The sequence below is a fragment of the Pristiophorus japonicus genome, chromosome 15 (assembly GCF_044704955.1).
Source record: "Pristiophorus japonicus isolate sPriJap1 chromosome 15, sPriJap1.hap1, whole genome shotgun sequence".
NCBI lineage: Eukaryota > Metazoa > Chordata > Chondrichthyes > Pristiophoridae > Pristiophorus > Pristiophorus japonicus.
The window spans coordinates 152,286,452-152,310,329 of NC_091991.1; the positions used below are offsets into that span (position 1 = coordinate 152,286,452).

A 23,878-nucleotide genomic window follows, 5' to 3' on the forward strand; every position below is an offset into this window, starting at 1 on the left:
CCCTGGCCCAATGGCCTCACTGGGTCTGCGTGAATAAGGCTCCTCCCACGGCCAGCTCCTGCTTCCTCCCGACCCGACTCGACTCCCGCTTCCCCCCCCGGACCCGACCCGATTCCCGCTTCCCCCCGCCCCCGGAACGGACCCAACCCGACTCCCGCTTTCCCCCCCCCGGACTGGATCCGACCCGACTCCCACTCCCCCCCCTCCCCGGACTGGATCCGACCTGACCTCCCTCCCCCCGACCTGACCTCCCTTTCCCTCCCTCTCCCTCTCCCCGACCCGAACCGAACCAACCTCCCTCCCACCAACCCCCGACCCGACCCAACACCACCTATCTGTAAATCTGGTGCTGGGGACGGGCCCTGCCCGAAGTCTCGGGCCCGGCCCGTTCATCCTCCCTCCCCCTTTTCCTTTCTCCCCAACCCCCTTCTCCTTTCACCCCCCTCCTTCTCCTTTCACCCCCCTCCTTCTCCTTTCAACCCCCTCCTTCTCCTTTCTCCCCCCTCCTTCTCCTTTCTCCCCCCTCCTTCTCCTTTCTCCCCCCTCCTTCTCCTTTCTCCCCCCTCCTTCTCCTTTCTCCCCCCTCCTTCTCCTTACTCCCCCCCTTCTCCTCCCCCCTTCTCCTTCCCCCCCTTCTTCCCCCCCTTCTCCTTCCCCCCCCCATCTCCTTCCCCCCATCTCCTTACCCCCCATCTCCTTCCCCCCTTCTCCCCTTTATCCCCTTCTCCCCCCTCCCCTTCTCCCCTACTCCCCCCCTCCCCCTTCGCCCCCATCCCTCCCCTTTCCCTTCCTCTGCTCCCCCCCTCTCTCCCTCTACCCCCCTCCTCCCCCTCCCCTCGCTGTCAGAAACACAGACACTGACAGACAGAGAATGAGAGACACTCACAGACAGAGAGATAGAGACACTGACAGAGACACACTGGGGGGGGGTATCCCAGCACGCTGTTGGAGGGCTCCCGGTGCTGCAGTCGGTAAGTAGAAAATGTTTTATTTATTGATTTTTTTAAAAAATTATTTCTTATTAATTTTTTTTGATTAATTTATTGGTTGATTTATTGATGTATTTATCATTTATTATTGATGATGGCTCTTTATTTGTAAACTGAAGTGTTTAATGTTTGTAAACTTCTCTTTAAACCCCCCCCTCCCCCATTCCTTACACCTGATTTGTAACCTTCGCCTGATTTTCTAAAGTATAGACAAGGTTTTTTCGAGCATACAAAAATCTTCACTTACTCCATTCTAAGTTAGTTTGGAGCAAGTTTTCACTGACGAAACTTTGAAAACAGGCGTAAGTGGCCGGACACGCCCCCTTTTGAAAAAAAAATTCTGTTCCAAAGTGAAACTGTTCTAACTGACTAGAACTGGAGCAAACTAAATGACGAGAATTCCGATTTCTAAGATACTCCGTTCTACACCAGTTGCTCCTAAAAAATCAGGAGCAAATCATGTGGAAACTTGGGGCCCTAGAGTGGGTCATGAACCATAACCTTCTGACTCAGGTGAATGTGCTACCCACTGAGCTACAGTTGACAAATTAAGATTTATTACCCATCCCAGGTAGTATTTTTTACCCATCCCAGGTAGTATTTTTTACCCATTCCAGGTAATATTTATTACCCATTCCAGGTAATATTTATTACCCTTCTCAGGTAATATTTATTACCCAGTCCAGGTAGTATTTATTAACCATCCCAAGTAGTATTTATTACCCAGTCCAGGTTACCCCTCTCAGGTAGTATTTATTACCCAGTCCAGGTTACCCCTCTCAGGTAGTATTTATTACCCATCCCGGGTAGTATTTATTACCCAGTCCAGGTAGTATTTATTATCCAGTCACGGTAGTATTTATTACCCAGTCCAGGTAGTATTTATTACCTATCGCAAGTAGTATTTATTACTCCTCCCAGATAGTATTTATTACCCATCCCAGATAGTATTTAATACTCATCCCAAGTAATATTTATTACTCATCCTAGGTAGTATTTATTATCCAATCCAGGTAGTATTTATTACCCCTTCCATGAAGTATTTATTAACTATCTCCAATAGTATTTATTACTCATCGCAGGTAGTATTTATTACCCATCCCAGGTAGTATTTATTACCCATCCCAGGTAATATTTATTATCCAGTTCAGGTAGTATTTATTACCCCTCCCAGATAGTAATTATTATCCATCCTGGGTAGTATTTATTACCCAGTTCAGTTGGTATTTATTCCCCATTCCATGAAGTGTTTATTAACCATTCCCAATAGTATTTATTACCCATCGCAGGAAGTATTTTTACCCATCGCAGGTAGAATTTATTACTCAGCCCAGGTAAGTATTTATTACCCATTCCATGATGTATTTATTACCCATCCCAGGTAGTATTTATTATCTACTCCAGGTAGTATTTATATACCCATTCGATGAAGTATTTATTAACTATCCCCAATAGTATTTATTATCCGTCGCTGGAAGTAGTTTTACCCATCGCAGGTAGAATTTATTACCCATCCCCAATAGTATTTATTACCCATTGTAGGAAGTACTTTTTTACCCATCCCATAAAGTATTTATTACCCCTCCCAAGTAGTATTTATTACTCAGTCCAGCTAGTATTTATTACTCCAGGTAGTATTTATTACCCAGTCATGGTAGTATTTATTACCCATCCCAGGTAGTATTTATTACCCATTGAGGTAGTATTTATTACCCAGTCCAGGTAGCATTTATTACTCATCCCATGAAATATTTGTTACCCATTTTAAGTAGTATTATTTGCCCAACCCAGGTACTATTTATTTCCCATCCAAGGTAGTATTTATTACCCATGCAATGAACTATTTATTACCCATCCCAGGGACAATTTATTACCTATCCCAGGTAGTATGTATTACTCAGTGCAGGTAGTATTTATTACCCATCGCAGGTAGTATTTATTACCCAGTCCAGGTAGTATTTATTATCCATTCAAGTAGTATTCATTACTCTGTCCAGGTAGTATTTATTACCCATTCCAGGTAGTATTTATTATAAGAACATTAAAACATAAGAAATAGGAACAGGAGTAGGCCATATGGCCCCTCGAGACTGCTCCGCCATTCAATAAGATCATGGCTGATCTGATCATGGACTCAGCTTCAGTTCCCCACCTGTTCCCATAACCCCTTATCCCCTTATCATTTAAGAAACTGTCTATTTCTCTCTTAAATTTATTCACTGTCCCAGCTTCCACAGCTCTCTGAGGCAGGCAACAGATTTACAACCCTTTGAGAGAAGAAATTTCTCCTCATCTCTGTTTTAAATGGACGGCCCCTTATTCTAAGGTTATGCCCTCTAGTTCTAGTCTCCCCCATCAGTGGAAACATCCTCTCTACATCCACCTTGTCAAGCCCCCTCATAATCTTAGACGTTTCGATAAGATCACCTCTCATTCTTCTAAATTCCAATGAGTAGAGGACCAACCTACTCAACCTTTCCTCATAAGTCAACCCCCTCATCCCCGGAATCAACCTAGTGAACCTTCTCTGAACTGCCTCCAAAGCAAGTATATCCTCTCATAAATATGGAAACCAAAACTGCACGCAGTATTCCAGGTGTGGCCTCACCAATGTTATTGTGTCTGTAAGCACTCTAGTAATTACTCCATGAGGCGAGGTATTGTACTTGAACTGTGGTGACCTTAGCCCATTTATTACAGCTCCTGAGTGGGGGTACAGCATGGTGAGCTCCCTTTTATACCTGGTTACCTGTCGTGTACACGTGACCCCCTAGGTCTCCACCAGTTGCACCCTCTGGTGGTACAAGCATAGCGTATACAGTTTGAAGATACATTCAGTAATCTTATGTAACTGTACTTTGAGTGTACAGGGAGTATATTTATATTATACATATACAACAAATACCTTGTATAGCTGTAGCAAGACTTCCCTGCTTTTATACTCCATCCCCTTTGCAATAAAGGCCAAGATACCATTGGCCTTCCTGATCACTTGCTGTACCTGCATACTATCCTTTTGTGTTTCATGCACAAGTACCCCCAGGTCCCGCTGTACTGCGGCACTTTGCAATGTTTCTCCATTTAAATAATAACTTGCTCTTGGATTTTTTTTCTGCCAAAGTGCATGACCTCACACATAAATACTGGGTAATAAATACTGCCGGCAATGAGTAATAAATATTTCCTGCAATGGGTAATAAATACTACCTGGACTGGATAATAACTACTACTTATGATGGGTAATAAATACTACCTGAACTGGTGACGAAGACACCGATTTAAGGTAAGACTCTTAATACAAGCAGACCGTCAGATTGTTAGTTTATTTTTACTTGTATACAAGGGGAGAGTGCCCTAGTCAAAGGCTTAGGGTACCAACTCCTCAATTCAAAGAAATTGGAACTTATTTATACACCCAAGTAAACAAGTCCCATAGAATTACGTATAATGGTTCCTCTTTTTTGTACTAGTGCAGAGTCTGCAAGATTCAACTGTCTCTCTACAGCAGTGTAATTAATTACCTCATCAGTGTTGTCTTAGCTATCCTTTCCTTATTTGGGCTAATCTTTTCCTTGCCCCCTGTACACTCCAGTGTCTGGTTTTTGGTTATCACATCCTCATTGTGGTTATAATTAAACAGAAAAGACAGATGACCTCAGTTGCTGCAAGGTAATGCAACCCGTGGTTTCAACTGCTGACAGCTTGTTTGGTATAGTTGCTGAAGTAAGCTCTAATTCTTAGGTTGACCAAATATAATGTCCCAGCAAGCCTTGCAATCTATGGTTGCTCTTTTTCTATCTTTCCACACTGGGTAATAAATACTACCTGCGATGAATAATAAATACTACCTGGACTGGGTAATAGATACTACTTATGATGGGTACTAAATACTACATAATTTTATCCATCCCAGGAAGTATTTATTACCCCGTCCAGATAGCATTTATTACCCAATGGGCTTTAAGAGTAGACTTCATAGCATGGAACTGGAGTTACATGGAGGCCAGACCGGGTTAGGACAGTAGATTCCCATCCCTGAAGGACACCATTGAACCAGTTGGATTTTAAAAACAATCCAACAGCATTATCATAGTAGGGCACTAGCCTACAAATGCTTGAATATCACAGCTTGCCACGGTGTGATTTGAACGCCCAATCTCTGGATAGCCAGTCCAGTACCATAACCATCGGGTTAACATACCAACATGTTGCAAATGTCATGCTGTGGAACGTCACGTTGATTAATGTTTTCAATGCCCCGGTCTAACATAAATAAATAATCCAGAGAGTGTTTACATTTTTGTAAGCATTTTCCCCCATTTTCCTGTGTATGCTTACCAATGAGATGATTAAACACGTCATCACCTGAGAGAATGTCAGTACCTGTGGCTTTAAAGAAAAAGGATTCAGAGACAGATCAGCACAAATCAGTAGCGAGGAGCCATTTGTATCGAGTCTCTGTTTTCTGTCTGTGCCGTGAAACCTGGAGCTATCCCTTAAATAGTATCCAATCTACTGAAGAAAAGCTGTTGTAGCGCAAATTGTGACAGAACAGGAGCACGCACTAGTGCCCTGAGCTGTGATAACCGCAGCTGTTTCTAAAGAGAAACTGCTCTCCCTTCTCCGTCTATTCACTGTGCCTCTTTAACCTGTAAAGGTTTTTTGTTAAGATGTCAACTTTTATTTTTGATACAGTCAGAGGCTCTCCCAAAACAAGCGCTTGCTTTGCTGTAACCATTCTCCCCTTATTTTATGCTACAGTTACTGCAAGCAGTGCTAACCCAGAAGGGAGCTGTTCCAGAGACAGCAGGAGGTGAAGGAGTTGCCAAATCAGACCAGCCTGCAGGTAGGCCTCGATTGTCGAGCTTGGGCCTTTTCATTAAAGCACAAAAGGAACTGCCAGCTGGTCACTTAAAAGTGTCTTTAGCAAAGACACAAAGGGGAAATGAATGGAAGACTTCAATTTGTGTAGAATTTTCTGGATCCTCCGTTCTCCTTGTTGAAGGAGGCTGATACAATGGTGAGTGCACACTGCAGGGCTAGGGTAAGAGGTAGATTCAAGGACAAATGTAAGTCCGTCAGTATTTGCAAACGCTGGTGCTATAATGCAATATTATTGAGTGTTTGCTCATAATGAGATATTGTATTGACGAGCTTTGTTATGTATTACAGGGTGACGTAATTTGCAGCAAATATAATTTATTTTAATCATTTTTAAAATTAAATATCTTTAATTCATGCTGGGATAAAGTCCACGAGTGTCGATCATTTTTTTGGTACTGAGTGGCCATTCTTTCTGTGTGCAAGTTAACCTGCTCTGAGAATCATACAGCACAGAAGGAAGCCATTCAGCCCATCGTGCTTGTGCCAGCTCTTTGAAAGAGCTATCCAATTAGTCCCACTCCCCTTTGCCCTTTCCCCATAGCCCTGTAAATGTTTTCCTTTCCAAGTATTGTGTGGAGCATAAACACCAGTATGGACCAGTTGGGTAGAACGGCCTGTTTCTGTGCGGTAAATTGTATGTAATTCTAGTTCCAGTTTGTTGCGTGCACGAGACTAAAGCGCTAATAAAGCCCTTTTGATGTTGTCTTTGGGTTCTGCTTTGTCACAGGAGCTGCCCGTCCCCAGAGCGCGTCCGGCTGCCCGTTGGCGGAACAACCGTATGGCGACCAGCAGCTGAAGAAGGCCGAGGCACAGTCGGAAGCGAAGGTAAGTCAGTCTGGGATCACCAGGGCCCTCGTGATAAACACTCGCTAGGTGAAGCCGCGAGGTTTCAAATCTGTCAGGTTTTTCTTTACCCGCCTCCCACAGCCACACTCCCCCACCACCCCTCCCAACTCTCTCTATCTCTCTTTCTGCACAGTTAAGTCTCTAGGTAGGAGCAGAGCTGGAAGGCGGTAAGTAATATTTTATTCTTGTAACAGATTTGGATCTTTTGAAATTCTGTTCGGCAAGCTGACAGGCGTGACCAATCCAATTTGCATTGCATTTCACTTCATTGTGAGACTGATGTATAGGTTTTTAAGCTAGTAACTGTCGCCTTTGAGAATGTGCTTTTAACCCTTCCCTTATCAAATTTTTTCCACTGTACCTTGAATAAGAATGTGTCCAGTCTCCTGCAGTGTCGACAATTGAATGGAATCGTACATCACAGAAGGAGGCCATGTGGCCCATCGTGCCTTTGCTGGCTCTTTGAAAGAACTATCCGGCTGTAATGTAAAGGGGAGCTAATAAACCGACCAAAGTTGCTTCTCAGTCCCTCTGCTGACCCATTCTGGGTTGTGACATTCCTCTCTTTCTCTGCCAGTGGCTTATATTCCTGCCACACAGAGAGGCCACAGAGTGGCAGATTGCCTTAGTAATGATGCCCAAATGCCTGCCAAGGGAAAACAACAGTTTATATGCTGCTCAGGGGCTTTATTATATAACTACTGATACTTGCTGCTAACAGGTTCGCTCTGAAGGCTGAAAGATTTTCTCGGCTTTTGAAGCCCACACTTGTTTTCCTGTAATCGAAACAGGCTTTCAGCCTCCTTCCTGGGATTTTATTTCATAATGTGATTATTTATATTGTCCAAGCCTGGCTGATAGATTGGTTTTACAAAACATGAACAGGCTCAACTCAAACAGTCTCAAAATGATTGATGCCAGTTTCTTCTGTGTTCCTGTGGCTATTTGGCTCTACTGGAAGGTTCGGCTGCAGCTGCTGCCTCTATTCCCTTTATATATAGGTGTGTTAGCCTAATGGATATGGTATTTGACCCACAGTCCAGCGGTCGTGAGTTCAAATCCCACCAGGGCAAGTTGTGAAATTGCTCAAATCTGGCACTAGAAAATGACTGTGGAATCAGCCAGAATTTTTGTAAACACCCAACTGGTTTGTTAATGTCCTTGAGGGAAGGGAATCTGTCAACTCCTTACCCGATCTGGTCCCCACCCCACTTGACTCCACCGGAGCCTCAGGATGTTTTCTCCTGAGGATGTTCAGAGTCAGTGGTGCTGCTGGCAGTGAGTGTAAATGAATGGCAGAGCTCAACATTCCTTCAACACTAGAGGAACGGCAACGACTTGGGGCGAAAACGGAAAAGGCTGGAAACGCTCAGCGGGTCAGTCAGCATCTGTAGAGAAAAGGGACAGGTGAACCTCTCAGGAGTGGACCCTTTGTCAGAACCAGGAGAAAGTACAAGTGAACAGCAATTACAAAGGAATGGAAGAACGAGAATTGGGAAGGGAACAAGCACACGCACCCACATGCACACACGTGCGTGCACACACGCATCAATAAAGGAGACAATCGGAGCCAGGGAGAGATTAACACCAATGGTCATTTTGACCGGTGTGGTGTGATGTAAAGTTTGGGTGATTGCATTAATGCAACATCCACCTTCTTATTCCACAATGGTTCCATATTAGCTGCATATTAAGCCCTTGACATCTGCAGATAAATAAAGTTGATGAATAATCCCTACATTACCATCAATTGTTGTAAATATATCCAGAGTATGATATTTATAAAGCCATTAGACATATACAATAGCAGAACATGATGCTTGATTATTGCTCAGTCTGTAATCGTATTAAAATTGATATCATGCGTGATGTTTTGACAGTGGATTACAAAATCACCCCGTCGCTGTGTGACACTATCACCATCCTGTGTCACACACTGGCCTTTTCTTCTATCTTACTTGGGATTTGTTTCAAAATGAATTCTGAAATCCAAAAGCAGCCATTTGTGGATACATGTGCTGCTATGGCAACTACTAGAATATTGCATTCCCATCATTGCTTCTATCCTTGTCCTCTGTAGCTGCTCATAGCCACATTGCTGCTTTTAGAAAATTAATTTATTTTATGATTTCTTCTGTAAACAAGCTTGGGTTAACGTGTGTTGCAAATAACGGTGCAAAGGGTGAGAGTGAAATTTCAATTTATATCGATCTGAGCAGAATTTTGTAGAAAATTCTCATGTGAGTTAAAAGTAACATGGATACCAATTAATGGGATTACAGGCAGTAATCTAACAATGGGTTAATTAAAGATTAAGTATATCTGGGAGTGAGTTAGGGCAGTAATCAATCAATTAGTTAATTTGTCAATAACGGATATATGGAAGTGAGTGACAGATAGTAGTCAATCGCTGGATCAATTGGACGTTCACGGATAATTGAGAGTGAGTTACTGTAATTAAGTACTGTAGTTACTGGAAGTGGCCCTAGAAATAGTAGATGCATTGGTGGTCATTTTCCAACATTCCATGGACTCTGGATCAGTTCCTATGGATTGGAGGGTAGATAATGTAACCCCACTTTTTTTTTTAAAAAAGGAGGGAGCGAGAAAACAGGGAATTATAGACCGGTTAGCCTGACATCGGTAGTGGGGAAAATGCTGGAATCAGTTATTAAAGATGTAATAGTAGCGCATATGGAAAGCAGTGAAAAGTCAGCATGGATTTATGAAAGTGAAATCATGCTTGACAAATCTTCTAGAATTTTTTGAGGATGGAACTAGTAGAGTGGATAAGGGAGACCAGTGGATGTGGTGTATTTGGACTTTCAAAAGACTTTTGACAAGGTCCCACACAAGAGATTAGTGTGCAAAATTAAGGCACATGTATTGGGGGTAATGTATTGACGTGGATAGAGAACTGGTTGGCAGACAGGAAGCAAAGAGTGGGAATAAACGGGTCCTTTTCAGAATGGCAGGCGATGACTAGTGGGGTACCGCAAGGTTCAGTACTGGGACCCCAGCTATTTACAATATGTATTAATGATTTAGACAAAGGAATTGAAGGTAATATCTCCAAGTTTGCAGATGACATTAAGCTGGGTGGCAGTGTGAGCTGTGAGGAGGATGCTAAGACGCTGCAGGATGACTTGGACAGGTTGGGTGAGTGTGCAAATGAATGGCAGATGCAGTATAATGGGGATAAGTGTGAGGTTATCCACTTTGGTGGCAAAAACAGAAAGGCAGATTATTATCTGAATGGCGACAGATTAGTAAAAGGGGAGGTGCAACGAGACCTGGGTGTCATGGTACATCAGTCATTGAAAGTAGGCATGCAGGTACAGCAGGCAATTAAGAAAGCAAATGGCATGTTGGCCTTCATAACGAGAGGATTTTAGTATAGGAGCAGGGAGGTCTTGCTGCAGTTGTACAGGGCCTTGGTGAGACCACACCTTGAGTATTGTGTACAGTTTTGGTCTCCTAATCTGAGGAAGGACATTCTTGCTATTGAGGGAGTGCAGTGAAGATTCACCAGACTGATTCTCGGATGGCAGGACTGACATATGAAGAAAGACTGGATCGACTAGGCTTATAGTCACTGGAATTTAGAAGAATGAAACGGGATCTCAAAGAAGCATATAAAATTCTGACGGGATTGGACTGGTTAGATGCAAGAAGAATGTTCCTGATGTTGTGGAAGTCCAGAACCAGGGGTCACAGTCTAAGGATAAGGGATAAGCCATATAAGACCGAGATGAGGAGACATTTTTTCATCCAGAGAATTGTGAACCTATGGAATTCTCTACCACAAAAAGTTGTTGAGTCCAGTTCATTGGATATATTCAAAAGGGAGTTAGATGTGGCCCTTACGGCTAAAGGGATCAAGGGGTATAGAGAGAAGGCAGGAATGGAGTACTGAAATTGCATGATCAGCCATGATCATATTGAATGGTGGTGCAGGCTCGAAGGGTTGAATGGCCTGCTCCTGCACCTCTTTTCTATGTTTCTATGGTTTCTATGTTAAGCAATGGGTTAATTAGTGATTCACCGATATCTGGGAGTGAGAGACAGACAGTAATCCATCGATGGGTTAATTGAAGATCAACAGATATGTGGGACTGAGTGACAAGTGATACCCAATCAGTGGATTAATTAATGATTAGATATCATATAGCAAGTAACAGGCAGTAATCCATCGGTGGATTAATTAGAAAGAAAGAACTTGCATTTGTATAGCACCTTTCAAAACCTCAGGACATCACAAAGTGTTTTCCAAACAATTTGAGTTCTTTTGAAGTGTAGCCACTTTTGTGATGTAGGAAACGCCGCAGCTCATTTATGCACAGCAAGATCCCACAAACACTGCATGAAATAGATGATCAGACAGTCTGTTTTTATTGGTGGTGTTTGTATTATTAAATGAAATGGAGTGATTGTTATGTATAACAATTTTCAAAAAAGCAGTTGAGAAGCTGCCACATGAGAGGCCTGTTGATAAAATGAAGACAGTGAGAGTTAAAGAGAATGGCAGCATGGACAGGAAGTTGATTGGAGAACCGAATACTGAGAGTGGCTAATGGACGTTCTTTTGGACTGAAGGGTCATGGACAGTGGTATTTTCCAGCGTGGTAGGGTGGGGGCAGAGAAGGTAAATCGGTGCCTTTTCATTAAATGATAATGCTTTTCCATTATAAATGTGGACACAGGGATTTATTGCTGTCATAGCTGACGTTTACTAACTCAGAACAGAGAGGAGCCTTCCTGGTCTGTGTGACTCAGTTCCAATTGCCAGTCTTTTTGTTTGCTAAACCACGAGAGAGCTCATAGTGCTGATATTACTGCTATCGCAACTCAAAGTCCATACATGCACACTAAAGATTTGCTGGAAAGCAGATGTCGAAGCCTTTTGTAGCACCCCTACTAGCTTCCCAGTTGAGATCAGCTCAACCCAGACGAGACCAGGGATTGAACGTGGGACTTTCCTGATCTTTATGATTAGCCGCATTGATAGTGGCTTTACCAAATGAACCATCAGAGAAGCTCTTATTTCAACCATTTGAATTGTGATGAGTATGAATCTCAACTATGAACCTATCTACCTAGAAATTACACCACCATTTCCCAAACCGCTCTCCCCTACACATCGCCCTCACCTCTAACAACAAGTGTGAGGAGCTTATAGATTGCTTCGCCACCAATGTGGAGACCATTATTCATTAATTGTCTCTATTGCTTTCACTACCCCCTATGCCAAATCTACCTACCAGTCTCCAACCCACTGTAGTCCTGAACACCAGGCTCCCTTTTATTTTGCTCCGATCTCCTTGTCTTCTCCAAGTTCCTCATGTCCATGAGACCCAAGGCCTTGCTCCTCAACCCCATTTCCACTAACCTCCTTCCTGTATAACTACTGCAGTTTCGTAAAATATCTGAGCGATGTCATTATTTTCATGCCTCATTTTCACTTTAGATGGCAAAATGCAGGTGACATACATTAAAGATTCAGTAGCCTATGAGAATGGTCCAATCATGTTCTGAGAACGTAGGAATCTTATTAATTTCTCATTTTGCTTTGCGGCGGGGAAGGGAGGAAAAAAACTAACAAGTTCACTGAATTTCCAATCGCTCTAGTTCGTGAGTCATAGTTACCAGCTCTAAACCTGTACAATAACACCAGCTTTATTTTGTTGCCATGAGAACTCAGTTATTTTTGGTCCCAAAGCATTAACAGTCACACTCCCTTCAGACTACTGCACTCAAACAATGCAGCCTTGTGTTGCCTTAGCAATTGGAGTTAGTCAAAGAAGACTTAAAGGATTTGTGTCACCTTGCAGAAAAAACTCTTCCTTGACAAAAACTCCAAGGGTTTGAGTCAAGGGACCACCAAGAGGGAATGGAATCCTTACTAATTGTTGTAATTATGTCTTGAGCAGTTTCAAAGATGTAATGGATGGTCACGATTGTAAAGTATGGCTGCCATCATGTCAAACCATCCCTCCATCCAGTTGGCCTGCAGAGTTTTGCGTCTTACAGTTTCTTTCTGCAATATGACATGGTCCCTTTAAAATAATTCAGCATTATTGTAATGGGCTTAACTACCTCCAGTGTAAACAGATTTCTGGAGGAAGTGACGACTTGAGGTTAGATTTTTACCATTAAATTCTAACCTGCTTTTCACGTTCCATTTTTTTTGTCATCCTTTATCCAGAGCCCAGAGACAGTTTTTAACTGGCTCAGTGAATTCCAACTCCAGCAGTATGCTGCTAACTTTATCAATGCTGGCTATGACATTCCAACCATCAGCCGCATGACCCCTGAGGTAAGTCTACAAACGGCAGGAGGAAATAGCGGTAAAGGAGACACTGGAGCGAAGTCCCTCTGTGCGATATTGGCCTCCGAATGCATCATGTGTTTGAACAAAATTCTTTTGTCTGCTAACTTTGCAATGGTAAATTGGTTAAAATGACAGACAAACCAATTTCATACAAACTCATTAACGGTTCGTATGCTAATACCTCATGGCAGGATTTGTGCATTAGACCCTAATGGAAAAGCAATACCAGGCTTTGCATTCAATTCCATTGCACATCATTTGAATACTGAAACTGCATGAGTTGAAAGCTGTTCTCGACTATTCACTCAGAACGGTTTTAAGGGAAACTGCAGGCTCCTTACAGTGTCTATTGAATATGCTAAAAACAATAGCTGGCTCCCAGCATTAATTTGTTTATATAATTTCATTTACAGGTTTCAAACTGAATGCTTTCCTCTTATTGCAGACTGGCATTGGTTGTTACAAAGACTGTTAGCAGGTTTTTGTCATGAAGTCTGAATCATTACTCTGCTGTATAATCCTCCAGTTTACCTCCAATTGTCTCCCCTTAAGCTACCTTTCCTGACACAGTGACTCATGCTGACAGACTGCCAGCTGTCGCTCTCTGCCACTCTTCCAAGTAGCAATGCTCTTCATGTGAATCTCGGTGTCACGAATGTTGAATTCTTTCAATTCCTTTTTGTTTTAAATCAAAGAAACAAATCCATGTCTGCTGTTCCCACAAATCAGAAATTAAACATAAATAGACTTCGATGTCCCTTTTATAAAAATTATGCATTTTGTCCGTTTTAAAATTCTCATCACTTTTAGGTAAATATTTATACATTTAAGCATAGATAGAAACAAAATGTCGAAGGATAAAAGCAGGTCACTGAAAAAGTCCTTGAGCTTTTGAAAGCTGGTGCTCAGCTGGAGAACGTCTATTGACAGAAAGTGTGAAGGAGAATGTTGTTGAAGCACCTTATTAAGAACTCTAGCTTTCTTAAACTAGACCATGACTGATCTGTACCTCAGTTCCATTTATCTGCCTTTTCTCCATTTTCCTTACCTACGAAAAATCTAACTATCTCAGTCTTGAAAGCTCCAATTGTCCCAACATCCACAACCTTTTGGCGGAGATAGCTCCAGATTTCTGCTCCCCTTTGTGTGGAAAAAGTGCTTCCTGATTTCACTCCTGACTGGCCTAGCTCTACTTTTAAGATTCTCCCACCAGATGAAATAGTTTCTCTAGATCTACCAATAAGAGTGGTATTATAGCACCAGATTATGATGAGTTCAGTAAACAGATCACTGTAAACAAATCCTTTCGTCCAGGCAAACTCTACAAGGACAGATTTCTGGAAAGGTGCAAATTTCAGGAACGGACGTTGAATCCATCATCAGAGTAAACCGTTGTATAGAACGGCAAGAAACTGCATCGCCTAGCAACGGTTGTTTGCCGGCGATGCGAGATTGAGGACCAACACAACTGAGCGTGATCCTATACTGGCCTGCTGCCCACATGCAGGGACTACCCAATAACAATAAGGAGCAGATATCCTGACTGATGTCCTTTCCTAGGATGCAGGCTCTGTGACTTATTGTGATGCCTGCATCCTATGCTGGCTGAAATCAGTTAACCAAACACCAAAAGGAATCTAATTTGTGACCTTCCTGGTCTATGTGCCAACGGAGTTAGGCATATATGTTTTAATTTTCCGCTTTTTTCTCGAAATAGAGTACAGGGTGGCCACTAACACAAAGAAAATGAGCAATCATTCATTAAAACTTATTCTTCCAATCTGCTAATTGGAAAAAAAAGCTTTCTTGTATCAGCATCAATAGTCTCCCTATGTATTCTGACCAGCAGCAGGTAGCAGCATGATATAATCTGGCAATGCCATCTGCTATCAGAAAATAACCGCTCTGCATAGGCCGAAAGCCTTCACAGTTCTTGTGCCGATAAAATGTTAAAATGAATTAGTGTTGGAAATTACGCAGTGTATTGAGTGGAAGGTGTCTGAAGCCTAGAGTTTCCCTGAAAGGACATGGTAATAGCTTCATAATGATGTCATACGGAATGAACCACAGCAGTGCAGGGGAGTCTCAGGACGTCTGGTTGAAGAAGAAGCCAAACACAAAGATAAATTGAATATAGGGAAATTAAATTGGAAAGTCATTAAAAGCTGTGAGTGGACTTTGTGTGTACGGTTGCACGAAATTGAGGCTAGCCCAGAAGATTGACCGATTTGGCCTAAGGTGCCATCCATTCAGTCCTCTAGACTAACCTTGTTTTGGCAATGAGCCAACACACAACTGTTTGGTCTTACTTCCTTCCTTCACATTTTACCCCTGATCTTTCCCCATTTTTCCCTCTCAAAGGCTCCCGTCTCCATTCAGCCTCCTTCAGCTAAGAGGGGGGGTGAGTGCCGAGCAAGCGATGGACGTCGCCACAACTTTGGCACCAGCTCAGTCGACAGGAGGCGTGCTGTCTTAGGGGCAAGATATACTAAACCAGATTTACCTCCCCCGAAGGTGAGACATTCTAACAATGTGAGGCATTCAGTTTAACCAACTAGCCACAAACTGACACAACTCACTCAAAGACCAACCCAAGACTCCAAACTAAAGAACGGAGAATTAGGTAGTCCTGAATCTCTGCTCCATGGAATTATCACACAAAACTAAGACACCCCTCCGCCCCCCCCCCCCCCCCATCCCATCATCCCAGCCCCAAAGCACAAATTTGAGTCTTATACAGCCCTGAAGCCACAGATTCAAGTGTTAGATAGCTCTGAGCTATCCAATCTACTGAATTAAGATTATGGGGAAATTTGAACATAACTCACCCATCGGGAAACTGACGGGATCGGCTGCTACGCGGTTACACCCCGCGATTCTCCACTGAAGTCAGCGGAGAGCACTATTGGGCGGGGTGCAAAACCAGCGTTCCACCCGATCCTGTGGGGTTCCCGCCCAGCACATTAGGTTAAAATGACCTCCCATGACACTATGTCCTTGTATTGGTCATCTTAATTACTGCAATCCAGCACCTGGCTTCATGGATTCAAAAACGCCCGAATGAATCTAGACATAACCTGGTGACTCCAGTGTCATTTCATGATCTTTAGATATGAGTCTGAATAGCAGATGCTAAGACGCTCTTTGACAGTAGGGGCAAAGCATGGCTGAGCCCAATACTAACCTCTTCCAGCACCCGCACACACAGTCACTTCTAGGGGAGATTATGGGATAGCGATTAGAAATTGGGAATTTGAGGTGATTTTTTTTCTCCCATTCCCTAGCCCAAGGATGATGTGGGCAGCAGCATTGACACCACTGGTTGGCAAACTCAACGCAGTCCAGAGATTAAACCAGAGAGCCTGTATGATTCTAACACCACAAGGGACATTCATCCACTCAGCCATTCTGAGGGCAATTTTAACCTAACCCACTCGTTGGGAAACTGAGGTCAACCGAGTGTTATGTTGGGTAGGGTGTAAAACCGGTGTTCCACCTGATCCCATGGGTTTCCCTCTCGCTAAGTTAGGTTAAAATGACCCCCTGTCATTGAACGGAACATATCCGACATTTTATAAAGTACTATGAACAATTTAACTTTTCTAGTTGCAGACGAGTTGATCTAAGACTCATTGACAGCCTCACCCCGAGGTGGTAGGCTATACTTTTAATACACGTTAATTATATTAACTCATTTTTGACAGGACTGCTCTGTTGTTGCATTGTTGTGTTAATGTGCAACCTGATTGATTAGCAAGTCACCATTGGCACTGGAAGGGTGTCGTTTCTGGCCAGCTTTTGGAGACCCACCTGAAGTCAACTTAGTAATTGTAAACTACGGCCTAGCACCGCTTCCATTGTGAATTTCACGTTCACCAGTGGCATCTTCAATTGTAACAAACTCTGTGTTCTAGGATCTAACAGCAATTGGAGTAACAAAACCTGGACATAGGAAAAAGATTGCCATTGAAATAAATCGGCTGAATATCTCAGAGTGGTTGCCCGACTACCAACCAGTAAGTCTTATCACATGCTTTAGTCTCAAAAGGCTTTTCATTGACAATCAGTGGACTGAACGTCCTTGCCGCTTCCTCCCACCCCCCTCCAGTATACATCCATGTCCTAAATCCCAATCCTAACTCAAATCAAAATCATTTTTCACATCTCAGCCACCATCCCATCCATTCAAAAATGTTTGACGCTAAGTTGCATTGTACATCTCTGGCAAAAGGGATTGATTGCTGAACCCAAGTATGTCGTGGGTAATAAGCAAAGGTTAAAAACAGGAAATCCACAACAGATGAGTCTGAATATGAAAGAGGCAGGTCGGTTAACAATTCAACAGTGAGTTTTCATCCGACTGCTGTGATGGAATGAACAGCCCAACCATTCATACAACAGCTAACAATCCAGTGACATTCAATACAGATCCAAAAAACACTTTGATCAGAATATTAAAATAGAGGAAAAGTAGAAAAAAAAAACTGTCATTGACTTCAGTGGAAATGAAAATCAGGAGAAATGTATAACGAGTGTCTGAATCAATATCGCTCATTTAACACATAGGAATTACGAGGCAAAAAAAGTCCATCTAGTTCACCTCCCATCCTGGTAGTCTCATGATACAACGATAATGGAGTTGTTGACTCAGCATAGCAATGAATCCCCATCAATTACAATAGACCCAGACCCGAGGCGAGGAAAATCCCAGTGGTGGAGAGCTTTGGGAACCATAGGTCCAAAGTCACCTGTTGCTTCCAAGCATGCAACACTCACCACATGTCATGACTTAAATTACTCATGTACTGTATCTCACAATGTTATGTTCTGAAATAAATCTATCTAATTTTCATTTGAATTCATCAATACTAACTGCTTCCATCTTCTCCCTAGGGAGCCTGTTCCATAGATTGACCATTCACTCACTGAAGCTCAAAGTCAAAATTACCCCCTGATAGTAGTAACAAAGGTGTCAATGCATGTGTATGAAATTTCTTGCCTTATTGTTTTAACAGAGATGTTAATCCATTTAGTTTAAAATAGCAGACAGATTGATTCCAACTCTGAATTCATTAATGCACTTGTTACAAGTATTGCGCAGCGCAATTTGAATAAGGTCACTTGTTTTCAATTTCAAATAATTGTATATTTTCTTTCAAACAATGTTGGAAAATATAACTTTCTTAGAAAATAATTTTATGAAGAAGGATTAGGAAAAAAAGCCTTTTTGATTTTATTAGTTTTGAAAAAAGGAGTTTGAAAATTATTGTTTTGGTTATTTTGTACCACAAGCTCTGATAAATCTGCTCAGTACGGTAACAGGAATATGTGAAGTTAAGTCACATATCAGTCATGATATCATTGAATGACAGAACAGGCTCAAGGGGCTAAATGGCCTACTCCTGTTCCTATGTTCCTATAACTGGGAAAGGTTGAGCTGAAATTTACTGCAATAAATCTTCAAGGGTTAACTGCATCGAGTCTTCCATTGGAATAATTCAGTACCAAACCATCTTTATCCATTTATATATTTTACATCAAATTCTGCACTGACAAACAACTTTTTCCAGCCAATCACATTGTTTGAATTTTTCTTTGCCATTTTTAACGTAAATGTTTTGTGAAGGTGTTGCGCATCTGGCTGGGTGATATGGATCCACTTACTGCACAAAAAGTCAGCATCAAGATCAGAGGTGTCATGGGCTAAAGGAACCCAAAATGAGAGACCTAGGGTTCAAGGAGTACTGTAGATACAGAAGAAATCTTTGTCTACAATGCAAAAGAGCTGCACCAGTTTGGATCATTTGCGTTATTCCCAAGTTGTGACTAACTGTGGGCAGTTGCGACTGCCTCAACTCATTTCACTTGGGCTCCGTGAAAGGATATTTCACTTTGGTAGGCAGAATAGTAAAACAGAATGGGGATGAAATTCAATGCATTTGCGCCTCCCGTTAGCGTCCCCGGGGAACTAACGGGACGCAAATGCATTACTGACCGGGCGCGGCGCTGACGACGACTCCTGCCATATTGGCCGAGATTTAGCGACGGCGCTACAGCGTTGCGCCCCATCTCCTGTGCCTGGAGATCATGATGTCATTGCCGCGTGCATCGCCCCGTTAGCACCCAGCCCCTGAAATTCTCTTTTGCTCCCTGCAGTAGCGCTGGTCGAAAACACCGGCAGCTGCAGGAAGCATCGATCAGACAGACGACCGCTACCGGGGCTATAATTAAAGGCGAGGTGGCTGAGATAAGTAAAAAAAAAAGTACCTTGCTTTTTGCGGTGCTGCTCCGTTCTCTTCACGGGGTCCTAGCCACGACTGCTCAGCTCAACACTCTGCTTCAGTGCTGGCACCTCCGCCCCCTAGGTGGTCCAGCTAGGTCCTTTTTCATTGCAGAGTCTGCAGCGTGGGCCCTTCCCTTTAAGGGAAGGAAGGGCCCTTTGGACGCGGCAGCTCTGAAATTTAGCGATCCCCTTCCTTCCGGGAGCGGTAAACCGAATTGTTTGTGAGGGGGGAAACGTTAGCGCCTGCTGCTAAGTTTCTCGCCTCTCAATTGTTACCGTCCCCAAACAGGGCGCTAATGAATTTTTCCCCCAAAATTTTAAACTGGTGTTCAGTGGGATTTGGATGTCCTTCTACACAAAACACAGAAAGTTAACATGCAGGTACAGCAAGCAATTAGGAAGGCAAATTGTATGTTGGCCTTTATTGCAAGGGGTTTGGAGTGCAAGATGAAGGAAGTCTTGCTGCAATTGTTCAGGGCTTTGGTGAGACCACACCTGGAGTACTGTGTACAGTTTTGGTCTCCTTACCTAAGGAAGGATATACTTTTCTTAGAGGGGGTTACAACAAAGGTTCACTAGATTGATTCCTGGGATGCGAGGGTTGTCCAATGAGGAGAGATTGAGTAGATTGGGCCAATGCTCTGGAGTAATCTCATTGACACATATAAGATTCTGCGAGGGCGTGACAGAGTAGATGCTAAAACGCTGTTTCCCCTGGCTGGAGAGTCTCGAATTAGGGGGCATAGCCTTAGGATAAGGGGTGGGCCATTTAGGACTGAGATCAGGAGAAATTTCTTCGCTCAGTGGGTTGTGAATCTTTGGAATTCTCTAGCCCAGAGGGTTGTGGATGCTCAGTCGTTGAGTATATTCAAGACTGAGATCATTAGATTTTTGGGCTCTAAGGGAATCAAGGGATATGGGGACCAGGGGGGAAAGTGGAGTTGAGGTCGAAGATCAGCCATGATCTTACTGAATGGCAAAGTAGGCTCAAGGTGCTGTATGGCCTACTCCTGCTCCTATTTCTTATGTTGTAATCTAATACCCACTTCCCTCTGATGCCAATTGCTGTACTTTTTACTCTTAAATACTATTTTTCTTTGTCGGCATTCCCATAACGAAGTTTGAAAGAAGATAGCAATATGAGTTCTGAGGAGAGAAAATATTCTATATTTCACACCTTAAGCTGCCAACAGATCCAAGGAGGTTCCTGTCCCCTTTAGGCCAGCTAGTTTTGTTAGTTTCCAGGTCACGCATGGTGATGCTGTGAATACAACAACAACTTGGATTTGTAAAGCTCATCGAATGTAGAAAACCATTCCACAGCACTTCAATAAAAATAGATGCCGAGCAAAGAAGGAGCTATTGGGAAGGTCTTGATTAAAAGCTTGATTAAAGAGATGGATTTTACGGGGAGTTTTAAAGGAAGAGAGAGAAATGGAGAGGCGGGAAGGTTTCGGGAGGGAATTCCAGAGCTTGGGACCTTGTCGGCTGATGGCGCATAAATATCACAAACATCGGGAGTAACTCTGACTGTAGTATATATTATAAGCTAAATGATATGCTTAAAGCACAAGTTTCAAATCTTTCCTTTACTTGATTTCCTCTCAGCACTGTCCCACTGTTCCTTTTGGAGATGGGATCAAGTTCTGGAAAACTTTATTTTCACCAGCTAGAAACCAGCTTTAAAGACCATTTCTCCCCGCCACCCCCCCCCCCCCCCACCTCACCATAATCAGCATAGGACCACGATTTGCATATTTAAACAGCCTGTCGTCTGTTTTGGGCTGTAGTGCCCGGGTTTCATGTCCATTTTAGAGACATGCTTGAAAATTGAATCTGGCGGGGCTTAGGTTATCTAAGGGTTAGCCAAGCTGCGAGCCCGATTCTCCTTATATTCTAGGCTTATATTCACTGGAATTTAAAGAATGAGAGGGGATCTCATAGAAACACACAAAATTCTGATGGGGTTGGACAGGTTAAATGTAGGAAGAATGTTCCCAATGTTGGGGAAGTCCAGAACCAGGGGTCACAGTCTAAGGGGTAAGCCATTTAGGACCGAGATGAGGAGAAACTTCTTCATTGTGAACCTGTAGAATTCTCTACCACAGAAAGTTGTTGAGGCCAGTTCGTTAGATATATTCAAACGGTTAAAGGGATCAAGGGATATGGAAAGTAAGCAGGAATGGGGTACTGAAGTTGCATGATCAGCTATGGTCATATTGAATGGTGGTCCAGGCTCGAAGGGCCGAATGGCCTACTCCTGCACCTATTTTCTATGTTTCTTTGTTTCTATGTTTCCTCTGCCAGTCGACTGTTTCTTTCAGGTGATAAAGGGGTGGCTGGCAGTTGAAACGTGCCCTCCTATCTGTGCAGCATCATAAGTATTACTGTGATTCAGACCGACTCTGAGGCTAATGCGCGCATGGATTTTGCACAGCTTCTACTGATGTGTTCTCCCTGTTTAAAAACAAAATTCCCGTATAACTGCAAAATAAAGTTGAACATGCAAAGAGAAGTAGCTGTCCCAAATATGAACTCCTGCAAGAGAGTTAGCCAGCTAATTGTATAAAGAGCCAGGTGCAATGAATTCAGATGGGCTACAATGAACTCTTTCCATTTATTTTAAATACTGTACCTGTACTATATTTGCATGCAGGAAAGGTTACCGCTAGTCAGCCTATAGATGTGTGTTTCCTCATTGCTTCACCAGAGGTCACGTGCTTTGTGTTTCAACGATGAAAGTCACTGACAGTAAACCTGCTGAGTTATGAGTTATCTGACTTCAGATAGAATACCAACACTTGCTCAATCTGAGGTGAAGAAGGATGTTATTTAACCTTTTTAATAACGATTGCTTCATGAAATCCAAGATGCACTGTGTGCACCTGTGATTTGCATAGCGGAGTGCTGGGTAAATTCACTTAGTACACCATGAACTTTGAATTGAAATGATTGCCAATTCTCAATATAACGTATAATAAACAGGAGAACACTGAGCCACATGAGGAGATAGTCAGACCTGTGATCAAAAAGCTGCTGAGTATTTCCAGCATTTTCTGTTTTTACTTTTGATCAAAAAAACTTAGTCAAAGAGGTAGGTTTTTAATGAGCGTCTTAAAGGAGGGGAGGGAGGCAGAGAGGTTTAGGGAGGGAATTCAGAGCTTAGAGCCTAGGCATCTGAAGACACACTGTAATGGAACAAAAATCGGGTGGGTTCTACAATGAGCGGGCGATTCACTCCGCCAATTTACTGCCCGGTCAGCAAAGTTGAAAATTGCTCACATCGTCTTCACTAGAATAACTGAGCAGAATCTCAGATAAGCCCGTTGAGCATAAATGTGAAAGAACATCACAGTTCAAGATCCTTGTAATGTACTTCTATAATGCGATATCGAGTTACTCACTATGTTCTACTATAATGTATGAAACAATAGGACTGATTCCCCAATCAGGTGCCCCCAGCAAGGAACATGACTTTCAGATCGGGTTGCCAACCTTCGAGGATTTCCTTGCTGACTCCGGGAATTGAAGATGAATCTCCAGGATTCTATGAGCAACCCTGGAGAAGAATCATAAGAACATAAGAAGTAGGAGCAGGAGTAGGTCATATGGTCCGTCAAGCCTGCTCCGCCATTCAATAAGATCATGGCTGATCATCGACCTCAACTCCACTTTCCAACCCAATCTCCATATCCCTTGATTTCCCCTAGTCCAAAAATCTCAGCCTTGAATATACACCAAGACTATACATCCATAGCCCTCTGGGGCAGAGAATTCCAAAGATTCATAACCCTCTGAGTGAAGAAATTCCTCCTCATCTCGGTCTTAAATAGCCTACCGTTATCCTGAGACTGTGCCCCCAAGTTCTAGACACTTCGGCCGGGGAAAGCAACCTCTCAGCATCTACCCTGTCAACCCCCTTCAGAATCTTGTATTCTTCAATGAGATCACCTCTCATTCTTCTAAACTCCAGAAAGAATAGGCCAATTCTACATAATTTCTCATCATTGGACAGCCCTTTCATCCCAGGAATTAATCTAGTGAACCTTTGTTGTAACGCCTCCAGAGCAAGTATATCCTTCCTTAGATAAGGAGACCAAAACTGTACACAATATTCAAGGTGTGGGCCCACCAAGGCCCTGTACAATTGTAGCAAGACTTCCTTGCTCTTGTACTCCAATCCCCTTGCAATAAAGGCCAACATGCCATTTGCCTTCCTTATTGCTTGCTGTACCTGCATGCCAGTTTTCTGTGTTTCTTGCACGAGGACACACAAATCTCTTTGAACATCAACATTTAAAAGTTTCTCACCATTTAAAAAATACTCTCTTTTTCTATTCTTCCTACCAAAGTGAAAAAACTCACATCTCCCTACATTATACTCCGTCTGTCACCTTACTGCCCATTCGCTTATATCCCTATCTATATCCCTTTGCAGACTATTTCTATTCTCCTCACAGCTTACTGTCCCACCTAGCTTTGTATCATCAGCAAACTTGGATACATTACACTCGATCCCTTCATCTAGGTTATTGGTATAGATTA

The 23,878-nt window shown here is 42.8% G+C and overlaps 1 protein-coding gene across 1 annotated transcript in view; it reads left to right on the forward strand.

Annotated features, from left to right (window-relative positions):
- Nucleotides 1-23,878, forward strand: part of caskin1 (CASK interacting protein 1) — a 711,174-nt gene that overhangs the window by 643,253 nt on the left and 44,043 nt on the right. The window contains exons 14-17 of the mRNA XM_070856774.1: nucleotides 5,751-5,835; nucleotides 6,601-6,698; nucleotides 12,925-13,035; nucleotides 16,965-17,066. Coding sequence (XP_070712875.1) covers nucleotides 5,751-5,835; nucleotides 6,601-6,698; nucleotides 12,925-13,035; nucleotides 16,965-17,066 — 396 coding nt within the window. The remainder of the gene's footprint in view (nucleotides 1-5,750; nucleotides 5,836-6,600; nucleotides 6,699-12,924; nucleotides 13,036-16,964; nucleotides 17,067-23,878) is intronic.